Here is a 16,763-nt window from a genome sequence, read left to right on the forward strand (position 1 = left end):
CTAAAGGGGTTCTACAATTCTATATCAAATAGCTAAATGGTCCATAGTATGACCATCTTAAAACAATTCCATGGGTCAGCTTATAACCCCCCACAGTTGCCGGTGAGGAAGGAAACCACTCAGGGATTTCACTGAGGCCAATGGTGACTTTAAAACAGTTACAGATTTTAATGGCTGTGATAGGAGAAATTTGAGGATGGATCAACAACATTGTAGTTACTCCACAGTTCTAACCTAATTGATGAAGTGAAAAGAAGGAAGCCTGTACAGAAAAAAAATATTCCAAAACATGCATCCTGTTAGCAACAAGGCACTAAAGTAAAACTTCCAAAAAATTGGCAAAGAAATTAACTTTATGCCGTGAGTACAAAGTGTTATGTTTGTGGCAAATCCAACACATCACTGAGTACCACTCTTCACATTTTCAAGCATGGTCGTGGCTGCATCATGTTATGGGCATTCTTGCCATTGGCAAGGACTAGGGAGTTTTTTATAATAAAAAGAAACGGAATGGAGCTAAGCACAGGCAAAATCCTAGAGGAGAACCTGGTTCAGTCTGCTTTTTACCAGACACTGGGAGACAAATTCACCTTTCAGCAGGACAATAACCTAAAACACAAGGCCAAATGTGTACAAAACATTAAGAACCCCTTCCTAATATTGAGTATCATAGCTTTCACCTGGTCAGTCTATGTCTTGGAAAGAGCTGGTGTTCTTAATGCTTGTGCACTGTGTACACTGGAGTTGCTTACCAAGATGACATTGAATGTTCCCGAGTGGCCTGTTTAGAGTTTTTACTTCAATCGGCTTGAAAATGGCTAGCTAGCAATGATCAACTATCAATTTATCAGAGCTTGAACAATTTTTTTAAGAATAACATGCAAATATTGTACAATCCATGTGTGCAAAACACTTAAAGACTTACCCAGAAAGACTCACTGCTGTAGTCGCTGCCAAAGGTGATTCTAAGATGTATTGACTCAGGGGAGTGAATACTTATTTAAATTAGATATTTTTGTATTTCATTTTCAATCAATTAACAAACATTTCAAAAACATGTTTTCACTTTGTCATTGTGGGTTCTTGTGTGTAGATGGGTGAGATTTTTATAAATTGAATCCATTTTAAATTCAGGCTGTAACACAACATGTGGAATAAGTCTTGGGGTATGACTACTTTCTGAAGGCACTGTATATGTTTCTGTCTTCATCATCAGTTAAATATTTCTCAGGGGGCCTATATTGTGGATTCAAACCTAGATCTAAGTACAGGATGGTTGCTATGGTTATTCTGCTCGATGATCATGCATTGAATAGGGCACTTTGCCCGCTATTTCACAGCTATTTAAAGTCAATTTGTCAGCTTCCACGTTGTAGACCATCTTAAATGTGTGCCAGGGTAAGTTTGTGTGAATCTCAATGCATTTTACTACAGCCATTTTGATAGGGGGTGTTTTGTCAGAGGAAGGCCCATAAAATTGTCAAAGACTCCAGCCACCCAATCCATACACTGTTCTCTCTGCTACCGCATGGCAAGCGGTACCAGTGCACCAAGTCTGGGACCAACAGGATCCTGAACAGCTTCTACCCCCAAGCCATAAGACTGCTAAATAAGACTGATAAATAGCTAATCAAATGGCTAGCTGGACCACCTGCAATGACCCTTTTGTCTTGAACCTAACTGTCTTGCACTGACTATGCACACACACTGGACTTTACCCACACACTCACACATACTTACACACACACACACACACACACACACACACACACACACACACACACACACACACACACACACACACACACACACACACACACACACACACACACACACACACACACACACACTTTCATACTCACCACATACGCTGCTGCTACTGTCTTATCTATCCTGTTGCCTTGTCAATTTACCCCTACCTGTATGTACATAGCTACCTGAATTACTTGGTACCTCTGCATATCAACTCAGTACTGGTACTACCTCTATCAGTGGCGTAGTGGAGCCCCTACCTGTATGTGCATAGCTACCTGAATTACTTGGTACCTCTGCATATCGACTCAGTACTGGTACTCCCTCTATCAGTGGTGTAGTGGAGTTCTGTGGGGCCCTGTCCAAAGGTCCAAGCAAAGGCCCCTCCCAAACCCCAATTTTTTGGGGGGGCATTGGGGCAGAGAGAATGTGCAGTTTTATAGCTAATGCCATGCTATTTTGCACATTTTTCCATGAGGCTTACAGAACATGTTGCTGTTTTAGTGCTCAGGGATTCTTGAAAGACAGGACAATCAACTTTTTCCCCACAAATATTTGTCTTAATATTAACATTTTAAATATATATTTTGATAGACCAATCAGCTATCACACCATGTAAAAGAACAACCTCCTATTTGTATATATTTGTCACAAAATGCAACAAACTGCATTTTTTTCAACTCCTCCAGGCATTTAATTTTTTACAATTATTGTCCAAAAACTGTTTAAAGGCCTTGATTGTTTAATTCTAACATTAGATTATTCAAATCTCCACTGTTCTTTTTGTTTTGTTTATTAGCACTATTAAAAGCTCCAGGGATAATGTCTTCAGCATTTTGGCATGTTTGTCTAGACTTAAAACATAAAACAACATTTATGAAGTAAATCTTTTCCCTTCGGTCTAGCACAGCAAGTACTTCAATTGTTTAAACATCTGTTGCAGAACACTGATTAAGGGGTTAACCATCAGTGGCTTGTCAACTCCGTCACTGATGGCTAACCCACTTAATCACTGTTCTGCAACATATGCTTAAACAATTGAAGTACTTGCTGTTGACAACAGATATTCAAAACTGACATATTTTTGTCTTAAAAAATAAGTTCATTTGTAAAATATGGAAAATGATTCATTTGAAAATCTCCAAATAAAACAGAACCAGTCTATCAAATCTTTCAGCACTCTGGCAGAGTTAACTTTAGACAAAAATGGTAAACACAGTATCAATTTAGTTTTTCCTGACTCTAAAACCTGATTTAAATGTAACATTTTTTAACCAAAATTCATATTCTAATCTGGCAGGCAGATGGAGTTGACAGTTTATGGTTGTGAACATGGTGATTGCAATATTGTTTGTTTAAATCTATCAAAAGTAGAGAACACATCATGACATGTATAAGGTCCTTATGGTATGGCTGACCCTGTTCATTCCTGATTCATTTAGGATTTTACCAAATCTCCAGACACATCTTTTAGGAATCAAAGTTTTGAGATAAATATTATTTAAAGCCACGGAGGGCTATTGCAAGAAACTACATATGATACACTTTTTAGTTAATATCCATTATTCCAGGCATAGAGCCAACATGGAAATAACATTTAGAAAATTCCTTTAAATGTAACTTTTAAGCTCAAATAATGCAACAATAAGTTTCCCTGCCGGACAAGGATTGTCACGACTTTCAAGAATCCCTGAGCTAATTTCCTGCTATTCTACACATTTTGTCATGAGGCTGGGAGAAAAATGTGCAGTTATAAAGCTCATTTCCTGAGTTTTTTCATGGCTTATGACATCTTCATATGCTATCTGGAGGGCCTGACTTCGTGTCACTATTTATATTATTATTTAAATGTTTTATCTTTAACTCTGCATTGTTGGAAAAGGACCCATAAGTAAGCATTTTCACTGTTTCACTGTTGTTTACAAAGCATGTGACAAATAAAATTGGATTTGATGTCTGAAGACTGAATACAGTGTGTGGTGTTGTTTTGCCCTATTACGAGCGCAAGACTTAAGATTTTCAGTAGTAGTGATCGTTAAATGTGAGCTCTTTCCCGACATTAGCATTTTTTAAATGTCTTGTATAGTCCCCAAGGCTTATATGGAACGCCCTGAAATAGCTTCATGATTGCTGTATCTGTGCCCTCCCTCCCTCCCACCTTCCCTGCCGTCTCCTCTTCTACTGAGAGAACATGCAGTTCCTACTCTCCATGTGTCTGTGCACCTGGTGCTGCAGTGAACACAGAGAGCCAGTTAATATAGCCAGATAGAGCTATATCTGGCTCCTTCGTAGGAGGCTACTTCACATAGCTACACTGTACAGTGTACATTAAAGCCACAATTTGGAGTTTGTGTATTCAGCCCCAACGGCAGCCCCTCCGCCACTTGCAGTGCTGGAGAAATGGAACTACTCTCAAATTCATACACACAGCTCGTAAGGCATTTCTAAGTTATTATTCAACAACCAATGGGTATAGGGCAGGCTAACCCTTGAACAGCAGCAAATCTCCCTGATTATGCCTTTAAAAAAATGCTTGTTTCATCTTATAACCAAGAGAACAACTAAAATAACAAATAGAACAGCTTCTATTCTAGATTAAATTTCTCTCAAAAATAAAACACCATATTAAATAACAGAAGACTATCTAAAATGTTCCTTATGCAAAACCATATCTGAGACTCAGAGCATACAAAATCATTTTACAATTACAGCTGAACTGTTTTTTAAATTGTAATTCGATACATATCAGGCTTAATTTGCTCATCTATGGCCATAATATTGGGCCAAATGACATTTATTAAACCTAGGATTCATTATTTGTTACAGCTACATCATTTAATGTATTAAAATCATAGTTTAGTTCCATAAATACATAAAAAACACTTTAAAGCTAATTTCTGAAGCTTCTATATTCCATTATAAACTGGGTGGTTTGGGCCCTGATTGCTGATTGGCTGACAGCTGTGGTATTTCAGACTGTATATCACGAGTATGACAAAACATTTATTTTTACTGCTCTAATTAGGTTGGTGACCAGTTTATAATAGTAATAAGGCACCTCTGGGGTTTGTGGTATATGGCCAATATCCCACGGCTATGGGCTGTATCCAGGCACTCTGCGCTGCATTGTGACTAAGAACAGCCCTTAGCCGTGGTAAATTGACCTTATACCACAACCCCCTCTTGCCTTATTGCTTAAATATAAAACACTTTCCTAATATTGAGTTGCCCCTCCGTTTTGCCCTCAGAACAGCCTCAATTCGTAGGGGCACACAAGGTGTCGAAAGCGTTCCACAGGGATGCTGGCCAATGTTGACTGCAATGCTAACGCTGACTGAGCTGCTTTAATATTGTCACACAAGTAAGGAAATTAAAAACGTTCATTTCAATTAGTTGAGCTGCTTTAATATTGTCACACAAGTAAGGAAATTAAAAACGTTCATTTCATTTAGTGTCAAGTTTAGTGTCAAGTTGGCTGGATGTCCTTTGGGAGGTGGACCATTCTTGATACACACAGGAAACTGTTGAGCGTGAAAAACCCAGCAGCATTGCAGTTTTTGACACAAACTGGTGCGCCTGGCACCTACTACCATACCCCGTTTAAAGGTACAGAAATCTTTTTTTTGCCTATTCAACCTCTGAATGGCACACATACACTCAATTGTCTCATGGCTTAAAAATCCTTCTTTAACCTGTCTCCTCCGGTTCATCTACACTGATTTGAAGTGGATTTAACAAATTACATTGATAAGGGATCATAGCTTTCACCATATCAGTCTATGTCATGGAAAGAGCAGATGTTCCTAATGTTTTGTACACTCAGTGTAGTCTACACACCATAGAAATACAATGGATTTTACCTAGCATACTACGACTCCCAGGGTGCAATGCTTCGCCCAGGGCTGCTGGCTGGCTACTTATCATATTATAATGCTGAAAAGAATATATGTCATTGTCACCCCAAAAAAATATGAATTTAGTTGCTGGTAGAATAACGTTACAAAGCAAATGTAATGTGTAAAATAGGTTTTAATGTATTTTTGGAAGTTAACCTCCCTTGCACTGCACTGCTTTGTAACACCTTTTGCATCGTTTTTTTTTTTTGGTAGGCTGGTCTTCATCTGCTCTGTAAGCAAAGTATTCCCATATTTCGCTTCTGGAGCCAGTTTTGTAAACAACCTGCTGGAGTGGAGGTATGATGTTTTCGTTACAAGAAGCCATGTTGACAGCATTTTCTCTCTCTTGCGTCTCAAAAGTGTCTCGCACTGTGTCAGCAGCATGCGCAAGCGCAAGAAGCCTGGCTAGCTTACTACTGCCACCTTGAGAAGATTCAGACAAATTACTAGACAGACTCGCTCATCTCAGGCCGTATATGACGCGAGACACATTTGACAGAAGTACCGAAAGTAACGAATTCAAGTTCCAAACCGTTTTTCATGTCCTAGTATTGAAAAAGTACAGACGTTTTGGTATACCATGCAACACTACAGTAGATGTGAGAGCAATATCTGCATAGACCAAATCACTGTGTCATTACTATACTATTCTGGCTATCCAATCCCACTCTTACTCCCCCTTATCTGCCGAAAGGGTTCCCTGGTTATTTCAGTGTAGTTGGGATAATTGGACTACTTTGTGGTTTGTTATCTCTATGGTGTTCTGATTGTGCTTCGGATAGGAAGCTGTGTTGGTAGGTTGGTGGCAGGTACTTGAGCCTGATTAAACCTCTTGGTTCTGTGTTCCTGTTCCATATAAGGGGCCACAGTGCTGCGCTACTGAAGCTGTTAAGACGTCAACATACATATGTTGGGTTTGCTCCTAGCAGAACCCGGCTAGGCGAAGCAAACATCTGTGCTTGCATACTCCCGAAAGCAGGGGTTATCAAAGTGGGTTCTACTTTGGTAGAGGTACTGCAGGGGGTCCGCAGCCAGATAAAAAAATACAAAATCAAATAATCTGTCCAAGGGATCTGTGAAATAAGTTTAGACGGTGTAATACAAAACAAAACAATGTAATATTATTAATCTACAATTTATGTTCTTAATCCTGGGCATCATGGGCCTGGGAGGCTCACAGGGCTATTGGTATCCACAGTACTCCACCAATTATATATTTACAAATGTTTGTGTTCCCCAAAAAGGCACTTAATTTACAGTAACTGTCCACAACAAATCTCACTTTTAAATGTTTACATTCCGTTAGCTCATACCCAAATAATGTTGTTGACTCGTCATGTACTTGTATTTGTGGTCAAAGCATGACTTTTTGAAAAATGCTTGCTATTTCCTTATTGGCCGATCAGCGGTCAACTTGCATTCATAATTTTAATGACCGGTATTTGCCCACGTCATTCTGTTGTTGTGGTACGCCCACACCATTCCAACACAGAAAAGCTGGTTTGTAACATGCTTAATATAAATCAAATCAAATTTGTATTTGTCACATGCGCCGAATACAACAGGTGTAGGTAGACCTTACAGTGAAATGGTTACTTATCAATTAAGTGTTAAGTAAAAATAGATAAGTAAAAATAACAAATAATTAAAGAGCAGCAGTAAAATAACAGTAGCAAGGCTATGTACACGGGGTATCGGTACAGAGTCAATGTGCGGGGGTACAGGTTAGTCGAGGTAATTGAGGTAATATGTACATGTAGGAAGAGTTAAAGTGACTATGCATAGATAATAAACAGAGAGTAGCTCCAGTACCGCTTGCCGTGCAGAGAGAACAGTCTATGACTAGGGTGGCTGGAGTCTTTGACAATTTTTAGGGCCTTCCTCTGACTCTGCCTGGTATATTGTTCTACTGTATTATTGACTATGTTTGTTTTACTCCATGTGTAACTCTGTGTTGTATGTGTCGAACTGCTTTGCTTTATCTTGGCCAGGTCGCAGTTGTAAATGGGAACTTGTTCTCAACTTGCCTACCTGGTTAAATAAAGGTGAAAAGAAAAATACAAAAAAATAGAGGTCCTGGATGGCAGGAAGCTTGACCCCAGTGATGTACTTGGCCGTACGCATTAACCTCTGTAGTGCCTTGTGGTTGGAGGCCGAGCAGTTGCCATACCAGGCAGTGACACAACCAGTCAAGATGCTCTTGATGGTGCAGCTGTATAACTTTTTGAGGATCTGAGGACCCATGCCAAAACTTTTCAGTATCCTCTTCACGACTGTCTTGGTGTGTTTGGACCATAATAGTTTGTTGGTGATGTGGACACCAAGGAACTTGAAGCTCTCAACCTGCTCCACTACAGCCTCGTTGATGAGAATGGGGGTGTGCACAGTCCTCCTTTTCCTGTAGTCCACAATCATATCCATTGTCTTGATCACATTGAGGGAGAGGTTGTTATCCTGGCATCACACGGCCAGGTCTCTGACCTCCTCCCTACAGTGAGGGGAAAAAGTATTTGATCCCCTGCTGATTTTGTACGTTTGCCCACTGACAAAGAAATGATCAGTCTATAACTTTAATGGTAGGTTTATTTGAACAGTGAGAGACAGAATAACAACAGCTACTTTAAGCTTTAAAACTGCAAGGTTTTCTCTGCCTCATGGCAATATGTGTAGAATTGCAGGAAATTAGCTTGAAAACTGCAAAATTCTCTCCAATGTCAAGACGCGGGCCTTTAAATTGTTCCTTCCTAATACCCGAGACTTGGTTCGGCCATGCACTGCCGAAGTAATGGTAAAACTCCTTGAATGCTATTATTTTTTTTATCTCACTCGAGTTGTGTTGTGAGACCCCCAGCCCCGAAGGCCTAGCTTGAAAAACAAGTAAAGCGGCAATAATACGGTTGTTTGTCCTTCTTGAGCCACCGTAGCAACAACATAGCCAGAAACACTTCCTCAAAATAGTCCAAGATAAGATAAATTAAGAAATCTGTATTAAATGTTTACGTTTTTGCTTTAGAGGTCTTAGTCGTGCAATTTTACAACTAACTAAGATGTTTGGTGCAGTATTTCTCAAGTAAATTGCATGAAAATTAGTCGTCTGCCATTGAATGACAACGAACACTTCATTGAAGAATGCCGTCCATAGTTCCCACTTCCACTAGGAGTAGTACTGTTGACCAATCACCGACGAAGGGGCGGAGACTTCAGCTACCGAACTTCGACTTGCCTCTATATTTTTTTGTGTGTACACGAACAGCTGAAAAAAAACCTGGAAAACACCAAAACAAACAAAAACGTCACAAAATGTCGTCATAATATGTGCGCAAAGTGTTTCGACTGTGAAGCATGCGACAGGCTTTACGCTTTTCTTCTCCCTGCTGTCCAGAGCTATAACTACAACTATACTTGAACACAGTGTAGAAATACTGCATTCCAATATTCTATATATTATATACACTACATGACCAAAAGTATGTGGACACCTGTTCATCGAACATCTCATTCCAAAATCATGGGCATTATAATGGAGTTGTAATGCAGCCTCCACTCTTCTGGGAAGGCTTTCCACTAGATGTTAGAACATTGCTGCGGGACTTGCTTCCATTTAGCCACAAGAGCATTAGTGATGTCAGGCACAGATGTTGGGCGATTCGGCATGGCTCACAGTCGGCGTTCCAATTCATCCCAAAGGTGTTCGATGGGGTTGAGGTCAGGGCTCTGTGCAGACCAGTCAAGTTCTTCCAAACAGATCTCGACAAACCATTTCTGTATGGACCTCGCTTTGTGCACGGGGGCAGTGTCATGCTGAAACAGGAAAGGGCCTTCCCCAAACTGTTGCCACAAAGTTGGAAGCACAGAATTGGCTAGAATGTCATTGTATTCTATAGATTTCCCTTTACTGGAACTAAGGGGCCTAGCCCGAACCATGAAAAACAGCCCCAGAACATTTTTCCTCCTCCACCACTATGCATTGGTGCAGGTAGCGTTCTACTGGCATCTGCCAAACCCAGATTTGTACGTTGGACTGCCATATGGTGAAGCGTGATTCATCACTCCAGATAACGTGTTTCCACTGCTCCATAGTCCAATGGTGGCAAGCTTTGCGCAATCCCAAGCGTGGTGGTGTATCTTTGGCTTGTGTGCGTGCGGCTGCTAGGCAATGGAAACCCATTTTATGAAGCTCCTGACGAACAGTTATTGTGCTGACGTTCCTTACAAAGGCAGTTTGGACCTCGGTAGTGAGTGTTGCAACAGAGGATAGACAATTTTTTACATACTACACGCTTCAGCACTCGGTGGTCCCGTTCTGTGGGCTTGGATGGTCCACCACTTCGCTGCTGAGCTGTTGTTGCTCCTAGATGTTTCCATTTCACAATAACAGCACTTACGGTTTATAAATTTGACAAACTGACTTGTTGGAAAGGTGGCATCCTATGATGGTGCCACGTTGAAAGTCACTGAGCTCTTCAGTAAGGCCATTGTACTGCCAATGTTTGTCTATTGAGATTGCATGGCTGTGTGCTCGATTTTATACACCTGTCAGCAACAGGTGTGGCTGAAATAGCCACATTCACTCATTTGAAGGGGTGTCCACATACTTTTCTATATATTGTGTACATTTTGGGGCAAGAGACCTAAAAAAGTATAATATTAGGGGTTTGGGAAATGCTGAGAAGTACTTTTGTTGTTTTTCCTTAACTGAATGTTCACTCAAACTAAGGAATATTTTACCACTCAATCCATCTTAATCAAGACCGTAAACCAGAGTTAAGAATAGGTCTAAATGACCTCTTAGCAATAGAATTAGTCACATTGGATTTAATGGTCCTGTTTCAGCCAATGATGTACAGTATATAAACACTAGATTGTTGATGCTATTGTCACGAACCGGCTCAAAGTCCATAACAAAAAGGGAGAGAACGTGGAGATTAGGAATAACAAAAATATATTTATTAACTGAAGTAACATAAATACAATTAACAATTGTGTGTGTAGTCAGTAGTGTAAGTGAGTGGTTGCGTGTATAAATGTGATAATGTGGGGTGTTGAAAGGTGCCAAAGCAAACAAAGAAAACAGCCACAAAAATGCCACAACCAAAATCTAACAGTGTGTCTGCATGAAGAGAGTCTCAATGAATGGGGAAGAGGTGTATTTATCCCGGGACACACCCGGGTCCAGGTGTGTCCCATGTCGCTGACGACCCTCCCAGCTCCGCCCACCGACATCCCATTAAGGAAAACAAGAGCAAACTATGTATTAGCCAATGAGAGGCTAAGTCACCGCAGAAAGAGCAGCCCTCCATAGAAATGAATGGATTCCTACAGTATTTAAATTCAGTGTTTCAAGGACCAAATTTCATGTAATTAATGATTTTATTTTTTTTGTAGTGGGGACAGCAAAAAAATATACTGTTTTTCTATATTGTTTCATTACTGTCCACCCCAGGACCATAGTGAAACCAAAACAATAACTACGGTGCTGGGGTGGTCAGTAATACTAATGACCGAGCATATACACAAGCAGTGGGGCGGCAGGGGGTAGCAGATTCCTGCTTTAAGGTGACTGTAATAGAAGAAATGTGGCAAACAATTATGAAGCCATTAATAAATGCATTTCTATAGCTTCTAAAATCTTTTAATGATTCATTGTAAAATAATAATTTTACCAGTACCATTTTTCCTTGTAAATTTCAAGAAAATGTCAAATGGACTATGACATAAAGCATATCAGTGAGTTGATTCACGAGTCCCTTGTTAGTGCTAAAACCTGCCATCCAACAATTTTTTAAATCTAAATTCTGTTATTCTGTTGCACATTGTAAGGATAACTAGATAATACAGCTCTCTAACATTTGCTGTTGTACATAGTATGTTAAATTATGCAAAGAGAGATTTTTAGACAATAAAGTCACTACCGGTTGAGTCCAAGTCCGCACTGGTTGAGGTTGATTCACGAGTCATGAAAATCTTGACTCGAGTCCAAGTCAAGTCCCAGTCCTGGACTCTAGTACTACAACACTGAAGCATATTCATTGAAATATAAACCAAGACTATTCTCAACACTTATATGTGTTCATTTAAAGTATTAATCAGTGTTAACTTTCAGAGTTAAATTAAACATTTGCTGTGTAACCAGGAATTTGTAACAGAATAAAAAGAGAATACGCCATATGACACCCAACAAATGCTTTATTGTAGCAGCAATCCCTGGGAGGAATATTAAAATATTGCGGATGATGTGTCTACGCTATTCTGAGGAGGCAAGGACAAATGAGGCAGTCTAGGCTATGTTGGGAGCATCCCAAATGGCATCCTATTCCCTAGTGCACTACTTTTGACCAGATACCTATGGGCTCTGGTCAAAAGTAGTGCACTTAATAGGGAATAGGGAGCCATTTGGTGGAATGCAGTCATGATGCTACCAGCATTCGACAACCAGCCTCCAAGTATTACCATGGTAACCACCACAAGCTCCTTAGTAACCCACAAGGTCCCAGTGAAGTGTGTTTGCACCATTTCTTAGCTCGGTAAGAGCACATGAAGTTCATCAAAATATCGAGGGTACGAAATCTTCTGAACTCCTGTTCAAGTCTGTTTGGTAATTGAATTGGATGTTCCGTTTGAGATATGCAGCAGGTAGCCTAGTGGTTAGAGTGTTGGGCCAGTAACTGAAAGGTTGCTGGATTGAATCCCTGAGCTAACAAGGTTAAAATCTGTTGTTCTGCCACTGAACAAGGCAGTTAACTCCCTGTTCCCCGGTAGGCAGTCATTGTAAATAAGAATTTGTTCTTAACTGACTTGCCTAGTTAAATAAAGGTACAATGTAAAAAATATATTCAATGGTGTTTTCAGTTATAGCATTGCCTTTTTCAATTCAGTTTTTCTCTGGCAGTTCAATTGAAATTGAAATGTACTTCACCCTTGCTCGGCACAATGTTTTTATTGTGATTGCGTGTCAAGGAGTGTGTGTGTGTGTGTGTGAGTGATTTTGAGAGAGAGAGATGGAGTGAGTGTGTGTGTGTGTGTGTGTGTGTGTGTGTGTGTGTGTGTGTGTGTGTGTGTGTGTGTGTGTGTGTGTGTGTGTGTGTGTGTGTGTGTGTGTGTGTGTGTGAGTAGGAGAGAGAGAGAGAGAAGGAATGTGTTTTCATCGAGGATGAACAGTTAATCTCAACATCCTCATTAAGTGCAGCTTTCTTCTACATCTGCTCCTTGATTTGTTATTGAGCGGTGTGTTTGTCTTATAACAGCGGTCTTAGAGATGCACCAAGAGAAATGCAACATGCCTGTCTTATAGTGCTCACCGTCCATTGTGTCTGTCTGAGAATCAATGCTATAGAATGCCAGCCATTGTTTTTTCAAGGCATTACATCTTTCAATTCAATGCACTGTGTTCCATGCAAAATTGAGAAAGCTCCCTATTTGAGGAATGTATTGAGGGTGGTGTGTTTTGCTTGTACTTTAAATGATGTACCACTTCATTTATAAGTGATTGTAAAGCATCTATGTTGTGCTTATGAAGACTTAATAAAACCTATATTTGTTTGTTGCCAGGAGAACGCTAAAGTGGGACCCCCCCCCCGATTGATTTCACCAGTGATTTGTGTGAATACTGTATAGATGAAACTCTACTGGGTAGTGATGAAATCGTTTCTCACATTTCAAAAGGTCTTATGGCCTTTGTTATACTCCCATCTAGTGGAGGAAGGGGCATAGCACTTGGTTGATATCAGTAAATGTCTTTTATACTTTTGAGTAACAGTTTACATAAAACTGACTGGTATAATGCATTAGTAAATGTTATAAGCTTGTATAAGCCTTGATAATGTCTAATTAGGCTTTATATGTAACAGTTTACATAAAACCGACTGGTATAATGCATTAGTAAATGTTATAAGCTTGTATGAGCCTTTATAATGTCTAATTAGGCCTTATATGTAACAGTTTATATAAAACCGACTGGTATAATGCATTAGTAAATGTTATAAGCTTGTATGAGCCTTTATAATGTCTAATTAGGCCTTATATGTCATCTTTCTATGATACATTTTCAACTGACTCAAAATGGATGATGTTTGGTCGAGATTTCTATGTTAATGGGGTGTAGATGCTTATGACAATAATTGCAATGCATTATAACGCCATTGTAATGCTTTATACCTGTTTACTTTATTAAAGCATTATCTAATTGTTGATTCATCCTTATTTGAGTTATTGAATATTGCTTCAATATAAGTAGCAAATTGGTGCCGTTTTCTGTCCTTTACCTGTTCCTTCTTCTCTCCCTCCTCTTCTTTCTCTCCATTCCACTCCTACTGTCCTCTCTCCAGCTGTTATAACTGTGGAGGTCTGGACCACCATGCCAAGGAGTGTGGCCTGCCCCCCCAGCCAAAGAAATGCCACTACTGCCAGAGCATCATGCACATGGTGGCCCAGTGTCCCCAAAAGGCGCTGGCGCCCCCCACTGGCTCTCAGGACCCCCTGCACCCTTCTACCTCGGCCGACCTGTACCCCCTCGACGAGGAGGAGCGCTCGGGCTCATCCCCGCTCGATGGCCCCTCAACCTCCCTGGAAGAGCCACCCCAGTCGCACTGTGGTGGCCCCCAGAGGTGGAGGAAATAGGCGGGGATATGGGGAGAGGTGTACCCTGACTTCCCTAACCTAAGGAACCCCCAAAATCCACCCCTAATCTACCTCACACTCGTGAAAGAAATGGGAGGTATATTTATTGGGGGACCAGCGAAGCTATGGCAACGATCACCGGGGTACGGATCTGTGTGAATGTGTGTGACTGACTGACTGGCTGTCATCTGGTGGCAGCTATGGCAACCATCGCTGGGGATACGGACTCATGTGAATGACTATGTGTGACTTTTCAATCAGTGTAGCTCAAGAGACGAAATGGTCTAAAAGAGAAACAAGGGTCAGGGTTAGGGGTTAGGGTTAGGTTTGGGTTTAGGGTTCGGGGTTAGGTTGATTGTGAACCTGAGTTAGATGACTGGTGTCATCCGTAACACTTTGTGTGGTAGTTTCTGAATAGAACTCGGTTACCTTTTAGATTTTGGTTCACGTGTTTCATATTATATTATTATTCTAAACATCATGATGCCTCTTTTTTGAAATTAAGACTTTAAAAAAAGGCCTTGATGTAGGCCAGTGTTTCCTAATCGCGCATATTTTCGTTTTTGCCCTAGTAACACACTTGATTTAACTTATCGCCAAGCCTTTGATTATTTACAATCAGGTGTGTTAGTGATACATCAAAAACTAAAATGTGTACCCCTTTGGCTCCCCGGGACCAGGATTGCAAAACACTGATAGGCCCTCTATAAAAACAATAGAACCACAAAAAATCTGAATCCAAATGATGCTTTAGTGTGACCTATTGATCAGTGTTGGCGAGAACACCATGGATACCAGGGTGAAAAGTTGGAAAGAGGATGGGGGGGTGTAGGACACTGATTCAATAACGCTTGTGGTCATGTGCAATGCTCTGCTTACAGAAACAGAACTGGACCAACTGCCCGGGGTGGGGGGCAGCAATGGTTGCAATGGCTTCATAAGAACCAGAAACTGGTTGTTATATGGTTGTTATTATATGGTTGTAATGACGTCATTTCAACCAGCTTGCCCACTGGTTGATTGTTGTTAAACCTAGTTTGAAGTGTGTGTGTGTGTGTGTGTGTGTGTGTGTGTGTGTGTGTGTGTGTGTGTGTGTGTGTGTGTGTGGCATAGCCTGGTGCAGTGAAGTCACCTTTGCTGTGTACTTCCCCAGCGGGGAGATTTTGGCACAAGACATCATTGCAACCAGTTTTCTGCTGCGAAAAGAAGCCTAACTGTCACTCCTGAACCACAGAAGATGAGCTTTTCTAGTTCAGTGGTACTAACAATTGACTGCAGAGTGCTAGTGGGGGAATAGTATTGAATCCAGGCACGTGTGCACACTTGCTTGTGTGTGAGTGGGGTTGTTAGGAACGTGTGAGAGACGTTGTTCCTTTCCTAAAACATAACAGTGACGGACGAGAAGTTTGATCCAGGCTTTGAGATTGGGGCCAACCTCTAGTCGACTTGATATTAACAATTCTGTTTCATGTAATCCTAGAAAAACATGCCTTAGAAAAAGTGTTTTATCACTCGAGACCTTGCCTGGCTACCCAGACTCCTTGCTCTGGCCAAACGCTAAGCCACGCTCACAGACGTTAGTTTCTTCTCCGCAGTGAGTCTGGATCTGAGTACCTCCCAGACCCTTCACCGAATGCCAACACATTCAAGGCCATCTGATTGGTCCAGGAACCGATGGGTTGGGCCAGAGCTAGAACAAACATGGGTAAAGCGGCGGTTTGAAAATGTGTCATTGGCTTTTATACTCCGATTGGTTTGAGGCGATCCAATCGATGTTGACTTTGTTTTGTACAAAGCCCCTCGTGTCCCTCGTCACCACAAAATACTTAAATGATGGCAGACTAAAGTATGTAGCGAATGAGAAGAGCAGAAGAAGAATTTAGTGTGAGTTGTTAGGCTACTCGAGTCCGGTCTCCAGACCACATATTGAGTGTCTCGGGCTTGTCTCGGATACATTTTTACTCTGTCTTGACTGTTTCGACTCAGTCTCGGACAATGAGGACTCTGAATTATCAGCCCCCGTTCAGTCAATGCTTCACCATGCCAAATATCCACACTCCTTTTATAACACTTACTCATAACATACTTACTCATAACAATGCTGTCCTTTACTACAGTGCATTTGGAAAGTATTCAAACCCCTTGAATTGTTCCATATTTTGTTACGTTACAGCCTTATTCTAAAATGGATTAAATAATTTTTTTTCCTCATCAATCTACACACAATACCCCATAATGACAAAGCGAAAACAGTTTTTTTTTTAGAAACGTTTGCTAATGTATTACAATTACAGAAATACTGTACATTTTAGCTCTTTTTTATCGCGGCGAACTGACACAATTTCAATCATGGTCTTGAATTGGACTCGCATTGTTCTGGTCTCGGTCTTGACTCGGACTCGCCCCCCTCCCAGTCTCGGTCTTGACTCAGTCTCACAACACTTCTTAGATAAGAAACCATTTTATTCACCTCTTGGTTTAAATTCCAAAACATTGAAA

The 16,763-nt window shown here is 40.7% G+C and overlaps 1 protein-coding gene across 1 annotated transcript in view; it reads left to right on the forward strand.

Annotated features, from left to right (window-relative positions):
- LOC115195606 (protein lin-28 homolog A-like) overlaps positions 1 to 16,431 on the forward strand; it is a 36,392-nt gene extending 19,961 nt beyond the window's left edge. Inside the window, exon 4 of the mRNA XM_029755646.1 lies at positions 13,973 to 16,431. Within this exon, the coding sequence (XP_029611506.1) occupies positions 13,973 to 14,264 (292 nt within the window). The 3' untranslated portion in view covers positions 14,265 to 16,431. The remainder of the gene's footprint in view (positions 1 to 13,972) is intronic.
- Positions 16,432 to 16,763: the final 332 nt, after the last annotated feature.

The sequence above is a fragment of the Salmo trutta genome, chromosome 1 (genome assembly GCF_901001165.1).
Source record: "Salmo trutta chromosome 1, fSalTru1.1, whole genome shotgun sequence".
Classification (NCBI taxonomy): Eukaryota; Metazoa; Chordata; class Actinopteri; order Salmoniformes; family Salmonidae; genus Salmo; species Salmo trutta.